We start from the raw sequence: 16,728 nt of genomic DNA, 5'->3' as shown, positions 1-16,728 counted from the left end.
GAATAGTTAATGGGTTGAATGTGATACTGAAGAGAGAACAATAACTCCTGAAATATACATATACACCCACTATCTTCTGTTTTTGTTTGCATTGTTTACATAAATGTATTCATATATGAAACATAACATTCAGTGCTGACTCTAAATTCTATAGAACATTTGTAGAGACACACTTAAAAATGAAAACAATATACTGCTAATGCAAAGTAGGACACAGTATTGATTTTTAAATGTTTAGTATATTTGATTGTATATTATGGTTGCAAAAGAAAATATGATGTCTCTACCAGCAAGTAAAATTCAGACTAATTTCCTCATTTTGGTTGTTACAGTTACAACAATTCAAGCATTATGCCTTTCTGCCTTCGTCAGATACTTGCTGTGTTCAGTAATGTTTTTCATGTTTTAAACTAAATCCTTTAAGGACCCTTTAAGATGTTGGTCAACCCAGGGCCACATATATATATATATATATATATATCAGGCACGTACCATCAGTAATTACCCAGGGTAGGCAGTTGGTGACCTTTATGTAGTAAAACACAAAAAAAAAAAAAAGCAAAACACAGACCACAACTGAGTTGAAGGCAGATTTACTTTGGCCTTTATTGTACATAACAAAAACTGTGTTGTAAGAATGTACACAGCACGTATACTACTGCAGTACTATGCGTAGCTTAAATACTGAGATTGAAAAGCAGGGGCAAATTATGCCTACTTAATCTACAAAAAAATAAAATATTTTACATTTTATGCAGAGTAATCAGAGTAACCTTCTTAATTTTATGGAATTAGGTCCATATTTTGCCATAAATGGAAAATGTTGCTATCGATATATTTTATTTCAGGTAGGCACAGCCTACTTACGTAGCACATCCCTGATATATATGTATATATATATATATATATATACTGGCCTTTCCCAGTACCACCTGACTGACCCTCGTGCCGGTGGCACATAAAAGCACCCACTACACTCTCAGAGTGGTTGGCGTTAGGAAGGGCATCCAGCTGGCTGTAGAAACTCTGCCAGATCAGATTGAAGCCTGGTGCAGCCATCTGGCTCACCAGTCCCCAGTCAAACCGTCCAACCCATGCCAGCATGGAAAGCGGACACTAAACGATGATGATGATGATGATATATATGTGTGTATATATATATATATATATATATATATATATATATATATATACAAATTTCAAAATGTAACCACATGTGGATCGTTGGCAATTTTTTTCCTCTGTCTTCCTTTTCTCTTGGACTTTCCTCCATCTCCTGTTCCTGACAAAGAACTTTGCCCGAAACATGAAACTACCTTTCTTTCCTTCCCTGAGCATCTGCTAATACTTTGCATGTACCACGTCCTTGCATTGTTGTTTTTTTCTTGCTGTGTTTATTCCTCATTTTTGGGGGATTTACTATATATATATATATATATATATATATATATATATATATATATATATATAATCAAAATAAGCAACAAGGATATCCAGAGGTAATGCAGTACAATCATTTCATGCAACTCCATTTAATTGAACAATGCAATCATATATATATATATATATATATATATACACACACACACACACGACTTATAATCCCCAATCCTGTTCATACAACGATTGGGGCATAACTAGCCGGTATAAAGCACTTACTCGATATTACCTGTATCTTTGGGTTTGGTTAAATCCAATACCCTCCTTAACCTTATATATATATATATGTATATATATATATATATATATGCAGTGAGTTTCTTTTAGTTCCTGTCTACCAAATCCACTTACAAGACTCTGGTTGGCTCAAGGCTATAGCAGAAGACACTTGCCAAAAGTTCCGTGGACTGGTACTAAACCCAGAACCATGTGGTTGGGAAGCAAGCTTCTTACTGCTCAGCCACTCCTGCACCTATGTTGACTGTCGACTGTCTTCAAGTCATCTTGAAATGTCTGCCAACGATTGGTCATTGGTCTGCTCCCTTTTCACCTGCTAAGAGGTGGTACTCAAGCCATGGCTGTTTTTTTTTTTTTTTTTTTTCTTAATGCTGTTTATTGGCCTAGAATGGCCAGCCAAGCATAATTGGCACTCTGCTACAATCTCTTGAAAACATCATGACTTTTCTCTTCTGAGAATCTCCCAATTTGTGACTTGGTCTTGTAAGTTGGCCCTTGCCAAATTTAAGAAAAGGACACACTAGATATACAGTGCCCAATAACAAAAATAAATAAATAAATAAACAGAAGCATGGCTAAGAAGTTTGCTTCCCAATCACATGGTTCCAGGTTCAGTCCCACTGCATGGCACCTTGGTAAAGTGTCTTGTGCTATTGCCTCAGGCTAACCAAAGCCTTGTGGGTGGATATGATAGACGGAAAACTGAAAGAAACCTGTTGTGTGTGTGTGTGTGTGTGTGTGTGTGTGTGTGTGTGTGTGTGTCCCACTTGACAACTGGTGCTGGTTTGTTTACGTCTCTGTAACTTAGCAGTTCAGCAAAAGGGACAGATAGAATAAGTACTGGAGTTGATTCTTTGAACTCAATTTCTTCAGGGTGGTGCCCCAGCATGGCCACAGTCTAAATGACTGAAGCAATTAAACGACAGAAGAAATAAATTGCACCTATGATTAAAAGTGTTCCAGCTGATGGTTACGGCTTGAATGCCTTTGTTGATTATAGGTCTATCAGGGAAAATGAAGGGCCAACGATAGCTAGAACAATTAAACATTAATAAATTAATCATCTATGACATGATTGCATCTTGTATAGAGATACAGTCATTTCACTTCAGTGGAAGCTTATGATTATTGAGAGAGGGAGAGAGCAAGAATGAGAGATGTGTTTCTGATAGTTGGGTGGATATTCGTGTTAAATATTGATTTGTTATATCTGTACAAAGTCATAAATTTATAGGGAAAGCAGGATGAAGTTAATAGAATCTGGTATTCTATCATTCTGTCATTTCATTCCACTCCGTTATGTGACATTGTCTTTATTCAATATTGGGTGTTAACTCCAAAAGGAGAACAAAAAGGTTCCACGGAATCATTTGATTTGCTAAAAGTAGCAGCCAAATATTCCTTGTATCACATCTTATTTTTGTATGAAAGAGAAGGACATATTTATTTCTTTATTGCCCACAGGGGGCTAGACATAGACGGGACAACCAAAGGGATTAAGTCGATTATATCGACCCCAGTGTGTAACTGGTACTTATTCAATCGACCCCGAAAGGACGAAAGGCAAAGTCCCCACGGCGGAATTTGAACTCAGAACATAACGGCAGACGAAATACCACTAGGCATTTCACCCGGCATGCTAATGATTCTGCCAGCTTGCTGCCCTATTGGACTTATAGGATAATACAGTCCTGTATTTAAATCTGTTGCCCAGGTTAGCATTCCCTTGACCCTCACTCCCTGTTGCCTTTAGTGGAACTAGGAGTTTGCTCTTGTAAGTATACAGGCCAGGTTTAGTTTGAAGATACATTCCTCCCTCTCTCCCTCCCCAGAACCTCATACTCTGAGAAGGGCTCATGGCTCTGTGTTTCTCCTAAATAAACTACACATAAATATACATCTAATATAGGATAAAATTTTCAAAAAATTCTATCAGTGGCCAGCATATTAAAAAATACCTTTTAAGCTAGGCGCAGGAGTGGCTGTGTGGTAAGTAGCTTGCTTACCAACCACATGGTTCCGGGTTCAGTCCCACTGCATGCCACCTTGGGCAAGTATCTTCTACTATAGCCTAGGGTCAACCAAAGCCTTGTGAGTGGATTTGGTTGACAGAAACTGAAAGAAGCCCGTCGTATATCATCATCGTCGTTTAACATCCACTTTCCATGCTAGCATGGGTTGGACGATTTGACTGAGGACTGGTGAACCAGATGGCTGCACCAGGCTCCAATTTGATTTGGCAGAGTTTCTACAGCTGGATGCCCTTCCTAATGCCAACAACTCCGAGAGTGTAGGCGGTACTGGCAACGGCCTTGCTCAAAATGGTGTATTTTATGTGCCACCTGCACAGGAGCCAGTCCAGCGGCACTGGCAACGTTATGTATATATATATGTATGTGTGTGTATATGTTTGTGTGTCTGTATTTGTCTCCGCCTCCAATATCGCTTGACAACTGATGCTGGTGTGTTTACGTCCCCATAACTTAGTGGTTCAGCTTACAAAGAATAATTCCCAGGGTCGATTTGCTTGACTAAAGGCGGTGCTCCAGCATGGCCACAGTCAAATGGCTGAAACAAGTAAAAGAGTAAGGTGAAAATTATAAACAACTTATAATTAAGTGCAAAAGAAAAAATTCCTATGCCAAATATGCCAAGAAATAGACTTTAAATTGTCAATCACCACATAATTCATCAATAAAAGCATGCGTCTTGAAGCATGCTGACAGAAATTTCTGAAGAATTCTGTTATTACCGCTTTTAGTGATGAATTATATGTGGTTATTGATGATTTAAAGTCTATTTCTCGGCATATTTGGCATAGGAATTATTTTCTTTTGCCCTCATTTATAAGTTGTTTACACATAAATTAATATAGATGTGCCATGGACATGGTTGTGTGGTTATGAAGTTTGCTTCCCAACCATGTGGTTTTGGGTTCAGTCCCACTGCATGGCATCTTGAGGTTTCTTATTTCTTTATTGCCCACAAGGGGCTAAACATAGAGGGGACAAACAAGGACAGACAAAGGGATTAAGTCAATTACATCAACCCCAGTGCGTAACTGGTACTTAATTTATTGACCCCGAATGGATGAAAGGCAAAGTCGACCTTGGCAGAATTTGAACTCAAAACATAATGGCAGACAAAATACTGCTCAGCATTTCGCCCGGCGTGCTAACGATTCTGCCAGCTCGCCAACTTGAGTTTTCTGTTATAACTCTAAGCCAACAAAAAAACTTGTGAATGGATTTGGTTAGATGGAAACTGAAAGAAGCCCATTGTATATATATGTATTTGGTTATATATACACAGTATATAGTATATCTTGCGTGTACAAATAGATATACAACTGGTTCTGTTGAATCTAGAGCTCCACATACATTATCCTCTCCAGTTTGCTCCAAACAACCACATCCAGCTGTAGAAACTCTGCCAAATCAAATTGGAGCCTGGTGCAGCCATCTGGTTCACCAGTCCTCAGTCAAATCGTCCAACCCATGCTAGCATGGAAAGTGGATGTTAAACGACGATGATGATATACGACGGGCTTCTTTCAGTTTCTGTCAACCAAATCCACTCACAAGGCTTTGGTTGACCCTAGGCTATAGTAGAAGATACTTGCCCAAGGTGGCATGCAGTGGAACTGAACCCGGAACCATGTGGTTGGTAAGCAAGCTACTTACCACACAGCCACTCCTGCGCCTAGCTTAAAAGGTACATAAGAAGAAATGATATGAACTTGTGTTTCTTGTAATTCCTTCTAAGTGTGTGTGTGTGTGTGTGTGTGTGTGTGTGTGTGTGTTGTGTGCATCTATCTATCCATCTGTATCACCATCATCATCGTTTAATGCCCACCTTCCATGGGTGGGACAGTTTGACAAGAACTGGCCAGGCAGAAGCCAGTAACAGACTTCTGTAACTGTTTTGGCAGGATTTTTATAGCTAGATGCCCTTCCTAACACCATCCTCTCAGTGGAATGGACTTAGTGGTTTTTATGTTGCACATGCACAGGTGAGGTCAGTTTTGGCAAGATTTTTACAGCTGGATGCCCTTCTGAACACCAACCACTTTACAGTATGGACTGGGTGCTTTTACGTGGCACCTGCACTGACAGGGTCACCAAGTACTTGCACAACAAAATATATATATGCACAGATATGGCTGTGTGGTAAGAGGCTTGCTTCCCAGCCACATGGTCCTAGGTTCAGTCCCACTATGTAGCACCTTGAGCAAATGTCTTTGTCTATAGCCTTGGGCTGGCCAAAGCTTTGAGAGTGGATTTGGTAGACAGAAACTGAAAGAAACCCCATCATGTGTGTGTGTGTGTGTGTGTGTATTTGTGTGTTTTTTGTCTTGACATAACATGATAGTTTGTAAATGGGGAAATATTCCCTTCCTTGGAAACATGTGAGATTTGGCAGCATAAAAGGCCGCCCTAATAATAATAATAATCATCATCATCCTTTAACATCCACCTTCCATGCTAGCATGTTGATAAATATGGCACCAGTCCATGGCAGTGGATTGGAGGAATTGGTAAAGCATCAAACAGAATGTCTTGTGCTCCTTGTTGCTCTTTGGATTCTTGGTTCAACTTCTGCCTCTTTGTGGTGGGAAATTTTTTTTCTTTTTTTCTTTTCCTTTCAGGACCCAGCTAACAGCAATAGGGTTCAAATATCAGAAAGACCAACATCTTGGTACCATTGATAAAACAAGCAGAGCCTTAACAGACTGGAATAATTGTTAGGGCTGGACTGCCATAATTGGAATGGTTTTGATCATAGGTTGACTTAATTAGTTCTGTCCTGGGGTTAAACAAACAATAACAACAAAAGATATATCTTGATCCCAATCAGAGTCTTAACAGAGTGGAATAAATCTCAAGACGGGACCGTCATGGCTGAAATGGATATGATCATAGGTTGACTCAATCAGGTCGACCTGGGGCTAAACAGCAATAAAAAAATATACCTCAACTCCTTAGATTAGAGATTGACTCAGCTGATGATACAGATGATGATGATGATGATAATATTCTCATCTCGAAAGGAAATGTATTGAACCAAATTAATTGGTCCCCATTATGGCCTTCCAATCAATTAGTGATCAATATATTTTTTCAGTTGAAACAAAGTTGAAGCATGATAATGCGTGCTTCAGCTCCTGAGCTTTTAGTTGTGGCTGTTGTTGTTGTTTGTGTTCACCCAAGATAAACGATGTTATGACTCTTTTTCTATTGTAAAATAGAGCAGAAGGAACAGAATAAAGAACAAAATACTCAATATTCAGTGTTTAAAGGGTTGGACAACTGACTGGCCCTGCAGCCATCTTGTCTAACCTTATCTTTAGAACCAATATATCTCTGAATCTGATGTTTTACTAACAACGTATTTTACAGAAAGAAAACATAAGTAAAAAAGATAAAATTATTGAGTAAAAACCCCATAACTACTTCACCAAGGAAATAAAGAAAAACGAGGAGTGGCTGTGTGGTAAGTAGCTTGCTTACGAACCACATGCTTTTGGGTTCAGTCCCACTGTGTGGCACCTTGGGCAAGTGTCTTCTACTATAGCCTCGAGCCGACCAAAGCCTTGTGAGTGGATTTGGTAGACAGAAACTGAAAGAAGCCCGTCATAAATGTGTATATATATATATATATATATATATGTATATATATATATATATATATATATATATATGTATGTATGTATGTATGTGTGTGTATATATTTGTGTGTCTGTGTTTGTCCCCCCACAACATCGCTTGACAACCGATGGTGGTGTGTTTACATCCCTGTAACTCAGCAGTTCAGCAAAGGCGACCGATAGAATAAGTACTAGGCTTACAAAGAATAAGTCCTGGGGGTCAATTTGCTCGACTAAAAGGCGGTGCTCCAGCATGGCCACAGTCAAATGACTGAAACAAGTAAACGAGTAAAAGAAGAAAGGGGTAAGCAGCAGAAGATGGTGGGGAAGGGAGCAATAGGTTGTATACCTCAGAACAAATGGCATGTTTAGCCACACCTCATGGACATAATTGCTAAGGTGTTGCCCTGGAGAATGGCCAGCGATACTCACAGCAACAGCCATCCCACCTTACAAGGCTTGATTCCAGATGGACCATAGTTATCCTGGTTTTGTGGAGAAAATCCCCAGTGCAGGGTTTGAAAACACCTGAGGTCTCGACAGTGACCGGCACAAACTGACTGCAGATGGTCAGGTTCCTGTATTTGTTTATTTTTCTTTCCTCTATGGTGGTGACACCTGGGTATTGTTACCTGGGTAATAATGATAATAATGGCTCAGGGTCACAGTAGAAGGCTCTTGCCCGAGGTGTCATTCAGTGAGATTGAACCAAGAATCATGTGGCTGGGAAACAAATTTCTTGACCAAACAGCCACACCTGCCTCTGTTGCGCAGCAAATTACTTCACCTCATGGCTCTGCCTGCCCCTGTGGAATATAGATATTGGTAATATTTAAGATGCTAAAATGCTGTGGAATGGCAAATAATGGCTGAGTCCTCCAGCAATGTTTAGATGTGGTTATTTATATTTTGAGTTTAAAACTGGGTTGGAGACTCATTCTCGGTTGCGAACACTCTTCCGCATCATCATTTCTCACTATAACAGCAACAACAACAATATAAATGATTGGTGAGAGTGGCAGCAGCAGCAGTAATAGTGGTAGTAGTAGAAGTCGTGGTGGTCATAATTGTGACAGTGAAAGTAATAGCAGTGATAGTTATAACTGATGATGATGATGATGATGATAATGGTGGTAATAGATGTAGCTAAAAAAGGTGGTGGTGGTGGTGGTAGAAGTGGTAGTGGTGACAGCAGCAGCAGCAGTAGTAATAGTAGTAGTAGTGATGGTGAACATGAATGAGAAGGCTTATTTATTGTGAAAATGATGGGGTATGGTGGTGGTAGTGGAGGTGGTGGTGGTGGTGTTGAAAAATCAATGATGGTGGTGGATGTGCTAGTGATGGTCATTAAACACGATGTTGGCGACGGCGGAAGCAGCGGCAGTGGCGACGGCAAAAATTAATGGTGTGTGGTGGTGGGGTTTGTAATGAAAATTTATGGTGATGGTGAGAATAATGAATGCAATCAATTTTCATATTAATCAATCCTAAATAGATGTCATTAACCCTACTAATGGTTATGTAGACAGAAACTCTGTTAGTTACCACATCAATATATCAAAACTAACATGTGAAGCATTCTCCAACGAAAGTTTTGCTACATGAAATCATGGTTGCCTTTTAAAAGACTCTTTACTCTTTTACTTGTTTCACTCATTTGACTGCGGCCATGCTGGAGCACCGCCTTTAGTTGAGTAAATCGACCCCAGGACTCATTCTTTGGAAGCCTAGTACTTATTCTATCGGTATCTTTTGCCGAACCGCTAAGTTACGGAGACGTAAATTCACCAGCATCGGTTGTCAACCGATGCTAGGGGACGGGGGGACAAACACAGACAAACAAACATACACACACACACATACATATATAAATATATATACACATATATACGACGGTCTTCTTTCAGTTTCCGTCTACCAAATCCACTCACAAGGCTTTGGTCGGCCCAAAGCTATAGTAGAAGACACTTGCCCTAGGTGCCACGCAGTGGAACTGAACCCGGAACCATGTGGTTGGTAAGCAAGCTACTTGTCACACATCCACTCCACACAGCACCATTTGAGCGTGGTCGTTACCAGCGTCACCTTACTGGCACTTGTGCCGGTGGCACTTTAGAAAATCATTCGAGCGAAATCATTGCCAGTGCTGCTGGACTGGCTCTTGTGCGGGTGGCACATAAAAGACACCATTTTGAGCGTGGCCGTTGCCATTACCGCCTGACTGGCCCTTGTGCTGGTGACACGTAAAAGCACCCACTACACTCTCTGAGTGGTCGGCGTTAGGAAGGGCATCCAGCTGTAGAAACTCTGCCAGATCAGATTGGAGAGCCTGGTGCAGTCATCTGGTTCACCAGTCCTCAGTCAAATCGTCCAACCCATGCTAGCATGGAAAGCGGACGTTAAACAATGATGATGATAAACGATGATGATACAAAGAGGTGCTAAAAAGTTCTCGATTTTGTTTTAAAGAAAATAGAGGAGGATCAGTTAATTACGATTTTATTCAACATGTTCCCCCCTCAGATTCACACACTCATTGCAGTTGTCCTTCAGTTTTTACTAAGCCCTGTAAAAGAACTTGGAAGGTTGAACCTCCAACCAGGCCTTTCGGAATACCCTTAAAATCAGGAACTTTTCAGCATCCCCTTATATGTATGCATATATATATACATATATATATATATATATATATATATATATATATATACACATATATATACATATAAATTTGACATGGGTGATCCTTTCTTGTATATATATAAAAAGACAGAAAATGGAGAAGTACTGATGAACAACCATTGACTTACATCAATTATTATTTATTAATTCAATACAAATAACCTGCATCCCATCTAACAGCTGTTTCTGCTTCCAATGTTGTATGGTATTGCAATTGTTATGTTAAAATATTTATCATATTTGGTAATAAAACTGATCTGAATGAAACCTGGAGCTTCAGCAGAGTGAAGAATAATCATTTTATGTCCACTTTTCCATGCTTGCATGAGTTAGATGAAATTTGTTGAGACAGACTGAATCTAAATCCTAAATATAAATTTGTTGTTTTAAATTTTCTTGTGAATTTGTTTTTGTTAAAGGCAACACTGTGATTAAAGATGGAGATATGTCATATAACACAGAAACCTACAAAGAGTTACATGAAATTCTACGTCCCAGTAACGTCGATCAATATGGCTGGGTGTTCACTTTTCATTCGATGCCGGGACAATATGATGAAGTCTACCCTGGAATTCTTTTAGGAAACAGGTATGTGAGGCCTTTGCTTCATTCTTTGGCTCATGTTGTTCTTTAGTCTTTGAGAAAGATACATGCATTACAGCTGCATACAAGGATGGAGGAGTGCATGAATGAAGACGTACATGGATGAAGGGGTACATGGACAGAGGAGTACATGGATGAAGGGGTACGTGGATGGAGGTGTACATGGATGGAGGGGTATGTGGACAAAGGAGTACATGGATGGAGGGGTACATGGACGAAGGAGTACATGGATGGAGGGGTACATGGACAAAGGAGTACATGGATGAAGGGGTATGTGGATGGAAGGGTACATGGACAATGGAGTACATGGACGAAGGGGTACATGGACGAAGGGGTACATGGATGGAGGGGTACATGGATGAAGGGGTATGTGGATGGAGGGGTACATAGATAAAGAGGTACATGAATGAAGGAGTACATGGATAGAGGGGTACATGGATAGAGGGGTACATGGACGAAGGGGTACATGGATGAAGGGGTACCTGGATGGAGGGGTACATGGACAGAGGTGAACATGGACGAAGGGGTACATGGACGGAGGGGTACATGGATGGAGGTGTACATGGACAAAGGGGTACATGGATGAAGAGATACAAGGATGGAGGGTACAGGAATCCATATCTTCTGTAAACCTAACAGATATGCTGACCATTACACCAAAGCAACACTTTGGATTTTCCCCTTCAGTTTTAGAAGCTTTGTCCTCAACTGCAAGACTTTTGAGATGTTAACATTATAAAACTTTTAAAACTTTGAGAGATAGGTGGTAGTGGTGGTGGTGGTGGTGGTGATGGTGGCAGCGTAGGATGAAGCTGCAAAAAGACATAGAATTTAATTAAATTAGAACAGATGGACACAGCTATTTTATTCCTTTTCTATGATGTTCTGCCCTACTTACTCTTTACTCTTTTACTTGTTTCAGTCATTTGACTGCGGCCATGCTGCAGCACCGCCTTTAGTCGAGCAAATCGACCCCAGGACTTATTCTCTGTAAGCCTAGTACTTATTCTATCAGTCTTTATTGCCGAACCGCTAAGTTACAAGGACGTAAACACACGGTTGTCAAGCAATGTTTGGGGGACGTTTTATTAATATTATTATTATATCCCTGTTGTTCTCTTTGTACTTTCAGAACGGGGGCTTTGAACAAAGTGGCCTTGAAGAAAGAAGGTGTGACCCATGTTTTGAACTGTGCCTGTGGATCAAGATTCAACATGATTAACACAGATGAAGGATATTATGAGGATCTTTCCATTAAGTTTCTGGGAATCCCCGCTATGGATTTTCCAACATACAAACTCAATCAATTTTTTCAGGTGGCAGCAGATTATATTGACCAGGTTCTTAAACATAATGGTAGGTCAATCAGATGGATATTCATCTATCCATCTCACCATTTCTCTGTCTATCCATTCCGCTTATCATCTGTTGATCTGCCTATTAATCTCTGTCACTGTTCATCCATTTGTCTCCTCATTCTTCCAATCCAATTATCCACCAGCCTGTCCATCTCTCTTTCTGTCCATCCATCCATCCATCATTCCATCTGTCTGTCTGCCCATTTATCTATCATGTCTTTCTATCCATCCACCCATCCATTCATCCATCTATTCACCCATTCGTCCATCTATCTATCTATCCATCTGGTCGTCTCCCCATCCATATGTCTATCAATCTCTCTATTTGTCCATCCATTTATCCATCTGTCCGGCCATCTTTCTATCCATCCATCCATGTTCCATCTACCTATATACGTTCACACAGTGATAGCTAGATCTGATATAATTGTGAGTAGATTTATTTAGTAGACACATACTGAGAGAAACTCATTGGTGTCTTTGTGTGTGTGTGTGTGTGTGTCTGTGTCTGTGCGAAGACATCCTATGTTGTTTGTAAATGAACTTCACCACCATCATTCAAGCACTGTCTTTCTCTTTCCAGCTTTCCATGGAAACAAATCTAGCCATGGGAATATGTTACATATATTTGGAAACAGATAAGGGTTGGTGACAGGAATGGCATCTAACCTCAGAAAATCTGCCTCAGTAAACCCCATTTGACCCTTACAAGCATGGAAAATCATCATTATTTAATGTCTGATTTCCATGCTGACATAGGTTGGATGGTTTGATTGGAGCTGGTAAGGCCAGGGGCCCACACCAGGCTTCATTGTCTATTCTGTCATGGTTTCTATTGCCAGATGCCCTCTTTAATGCCAACCACTCCACAGAATGTACTGGCTGCTTTTTATGTGGCACCAGCACCAGTACTTTTAATGCGACACCAGCTCAAATGCTTTTTATATGGCACCAGCACAGATATCAATTCTGCTGTGGTGCACGGCTTTTCTTGAGTACAACAATGCACCAGATATCTTGGTCCTTTGACATCTTCGTAAAGCTCAGTGTCTTGAGATCCAATACTTTGTTCCATGTCTCCCTGGGTCTCCCTCTTCCAGAAGTTCCCTCCACTTTTAAGCGGTTGGTGCTTCTGTATGCAACTGTGAACATTAAAATGATAATGATGGAGATGATGACTGAGATGAACATAATGATGGTAAGAGGGGTGATGCTGACCGTGATGGAGATAGTGATGGTGAAGATCATGATGTTTTTTCTCTCTTTTCTTTTTCCTTTTTACAAACCATTCCTATCAGTTAAATTCCTGTATTTCTGCTACATGTGTTCCAGGTAAAGTCTTTGTCCACTGCCAGATGGGGGTGAGTCGATCTGCTGCTTTAGTAATCGCATTTCTTATGCTGAAACACAGAATGGATGTCGTCGAAGCCGTTAGCACTCTGAAAAGCAAACGTGATATTTTCCCTAACGATGGTTTTCTGAAACAGTTGTGTGTACTCAACCGGGAACTCCATGACTGCCACAGATAACTTTATGCTGCTGCCTATGAACAACCAATTTCCTTATCAGTCATGAGATGCCAATTCTTTTCTGTAAGTCTATCACAGATTACTTTTGCTACTTGCTTTGCTAACAATATTAGTTTCATACAGAATACATATATATACATACATATATATATTTATATATTTATGTATTTGTGTATTTATTTTTCATTTTCTGTTCTGGTTCTTGCTTATAATTAGAAAATTACATGATATGTTCATGTAATTGTATATTTATGCACAGATGCATATATGTGCACACACTTAAGACAAACAAGAATGTATGCTTGTATATACATCTTTACATACGCACACATATACACACACACCCATATATTTATATATGTGCACATATCATCATCATCATCATCGTCATTTAACGTCCGTTTTCCATGCTAGCATGGGTTGGACGTTTTGAGTGAGGACTGGCGAACTGGATAGCTACACCAGGCTCCAATCTGATTTGGCAGAGTTTCTACAGCTGGATGCCCTTCCTAACGCCAACCACTCTGAGAGTGTAGTGGGTGCTTTTACGTTCCACCGGCACGAAGGCCAGTCAGGCAGTACTGGCAACGGCCATGCTCAAAATGGTGTATTTTATGTGCCACCCGCACAAGAGCCAGTCCAGGGGCACTGGCAACGATCTCGCTCGAAAGTCCTTACACATGCCACGGGCACAAGTACCTGGCACAGGAATGGCTGTGTGATAAGAAGCTTGCTTCCCAACCACATAGTTTCAGGTTCAGTCCCACTGTGTAGCACCTTGGACAAGTGTCTTCTACTATAGCCTTGAGCCAACCAAAGCCTTGTGAGTGGACTTGGTAGACAAAAGCTGAAAGAAACCCGTTGTATGTATATATATGTATATATATATAGATGAGAAGAAAATGGAGGAAAAATAACAAACAGAAGTGTGTCTTACCCACTAAATTACCTGCTGCCGTATACCTTTTACCAAGGACTATACTTATTGAGGTAATTACCAGAAGTGCCTTTGGATATATCTATCCCTTAGAGGCTTTAAATACCTGTAACTTATACCTGTATATACATAAGACCCGACAAGACAAGTGAGACCATAACCCGTGGCCTATACCAGAGTTTTAACCAGCCCACTTATGCGTACCTTTCCTTCTTTGAACACTAAACTCTGCTTGCGAAGACCTGTTGAGGCAAGTGAAATTGGAATTGCAATTTAAAATCAAATTCAATGACAGCACTGCATGACTGGCATCCATGGTAGTGGAGCGCTAAGAACGCCATCTGAGTGTGATTGTTTCCAGGGTTGCTGACTAGCTCCCGTACTGGTGGCACGTAAAAAGCACCATTTGAGCATGATCTTTACCAGCGTCGCCTTACTGGCACTTGTGCCAGTGGCACATGAAATACAATATTCGAACGAGGTCATTGCCAGTGTCACTGGACTGGATCCTGTGCAGGTGGCATGTAAAAAAACACCATTTCAGCGTGACCGTTGCCTGTACCGCCTGACTGGCTCTCGTGCTGGTGGCACGTAAAAGCACCCACTACAATCTCAGAGTAGTTGGCATTAGGAAGGGCATCCAGCAGTAGAAACTCTGCCAGATCAGATTGGAGCCTGGTGCAGCCATCTGGCTCGCCAGTCCTCAGTCAAATCGTCCAACCCATGTGAGCATGGAAAGCGATGATGATGATGATGATGATGATGATATATATATATATATATATATATATATATATACACATATTGGAAGCCTGGTGCAGCCTTCTAGCCAGCTTTGTCAAACTGTCCAACCCATGCCAGCATGGAAAGAGGACATTAAAACAATGACAGTGATGATGATATATATATGTAAATATGTATTTGTGTGTCTGTGTTTGTCCCCCCCCCCCCACCATTTCTTGACAACCGATGTTGGTGTGTTTACATCGCCTAATTTAGTGGTTTGGCAAAAGAGACCAATAGAATAAGTACTAGGCTTACAAAGAATAAATGCCGCAGGGTACCTATATGTTGTGATCCTGAATTGGGGAGGGGACGTATGGCTCGTGGTCCCAGCCTTGGATGAACCTTGAAACTAATGTTCAGGTCGTTTGGGCAATGCTAGCAGTATATTCTCCACATCATACAGGTGATGCACCGCTCGCGGCAGCGCTGAAGAGAGTAGAGCTTCAAGGCTTTAAGGCGGTCCCAGTAATCAAGATCAATCATGCCTTCAATTTGTTTAGTGAGTGCCCTCAATTTGTTTAGTGAGTTACATTAATTAGAAAAAAAAAATTTGTCTGCATTACTACTAGGCTGCTAATTTGTGAAGTTCAATCCACTTTTTCTGCTTCATGTAAGTATCCCCTCCCCTAATCAGATCAACAACTGCTTTCTTCTATCTGTTCACCCTTCTATAAAGATTCCATTGAGATTACCAAATTCCTCTATTCTTGATAACTTCCAACCACTTGATAACTTGTCAGCCTGGCAGACATACACTCAGCAGGGTGTCTCTTCTTTTTCATTCTTCTCCTTTTATTTTAATCACTTTCGCATTCTCTTGGTGTATAACTCAACCACACTTCACTCTTTACAACTGACTGACTGACCATCATATAGCTATCATGGCTGCACTACTCATACCCCACCTCTCTACATCTTCCTTCCACCCCTTCCTTCCTTCTCTCTTTTTGTATGTCTCTCTATTGTCTTTCTCCCTTTATTATTGTGCTACCTCTTTCTTTATCATTTATTCTATATCCTTACACCTTCTGACACTCATTTTATTAATACATCTATTTCTACTAGATTAAACTAATTATCTCTTTACATTTCCATTTATATATATTAGAATCCTCACTACTCTTTCCTCTTCTGACAATTTACACTTGTTCTGAATCATATACATTAACTTACACCAATCTACCTTATGTATATTTTGGCACAATACACATAACTGTTTCTGATGAACACCACATCCCAGAAACAGCTGTAAAGAAATACCTGCCCTTTCCTCTTCCTTCCTAGTAAGGTTTCGCCTAGTGATTCTCATGAAGACCATCTAAGTTGATCCAGTATGAAGACTACTCAAATTCTCCTCTGTCACACAAAAAAACATTATTGCAAGAACTTCCTAGCTTTGTACCTGTCTGTGAGGAATCATTATGAACTTTTGCTCTCTGGATTTTCTTGATTTTCTGTAAATTTATATAATTTTACATCTTCTTCAGGACAAATATATTACAAACGACATGA

The 16,728-nt window shown here is 40.3% G+C and overlaps 1 protein-coding gene across 5 annotated transcripts in view; it reads left to right on the top strand.

The window, feature by feature from the left end:
- Nucleotides 1-16,728, top strand: part of LOC106875048 (dual specificity protein phosphatase 3) — an 85,573-nt gene that overhangs the window by 56,339 nt on the left and 12,506 nt on the right. For all 5 annotated transcript variants that reach the window (XM_014923009.3, XM_089350228.1, XM_089350229.1 and 2 more), the window contains 3 exons: nucleotides 10,423-10,591; nucleotides 11,739-11,962; nucleotides 13,297-13,556. In XM_014923009.3, the coding sequence (XP_014778495.1) occupies nucleotides 10,423-10,591; nucleotides 11,739-11,962; nucleotides 13,297-13,493 (590 nt within the window). In that variant the 3' untranslated portion in view covers nucleotides 13,494-13,556. The remainder of the gene's footprint in view (nucleotides 1-10,422; nucleotides 10,592-11,738; nucleotides 11,963-13,296; nucleotides 13,557-16,728) is intronic.

This window comes from Octopus bimaculoides, chromosome 4 (genome assembly GCF_046866305.1).
Source record: "Octopus bimaculoides isolate indiv1 chromosome 4, ASM4686630v1, whole genome shotgun sequence".
Lineage (NCBI taxonomy): Eukaryota > Metazoa > Mollusca > Cephalopoda > Octopoda > Octopodidae > Octopus > Octopus bimaculoides.
Note: the sequence above shows the minus strand (reverse complement) of the source record. Positions and strands in the feature narration are given on the sequence as shown.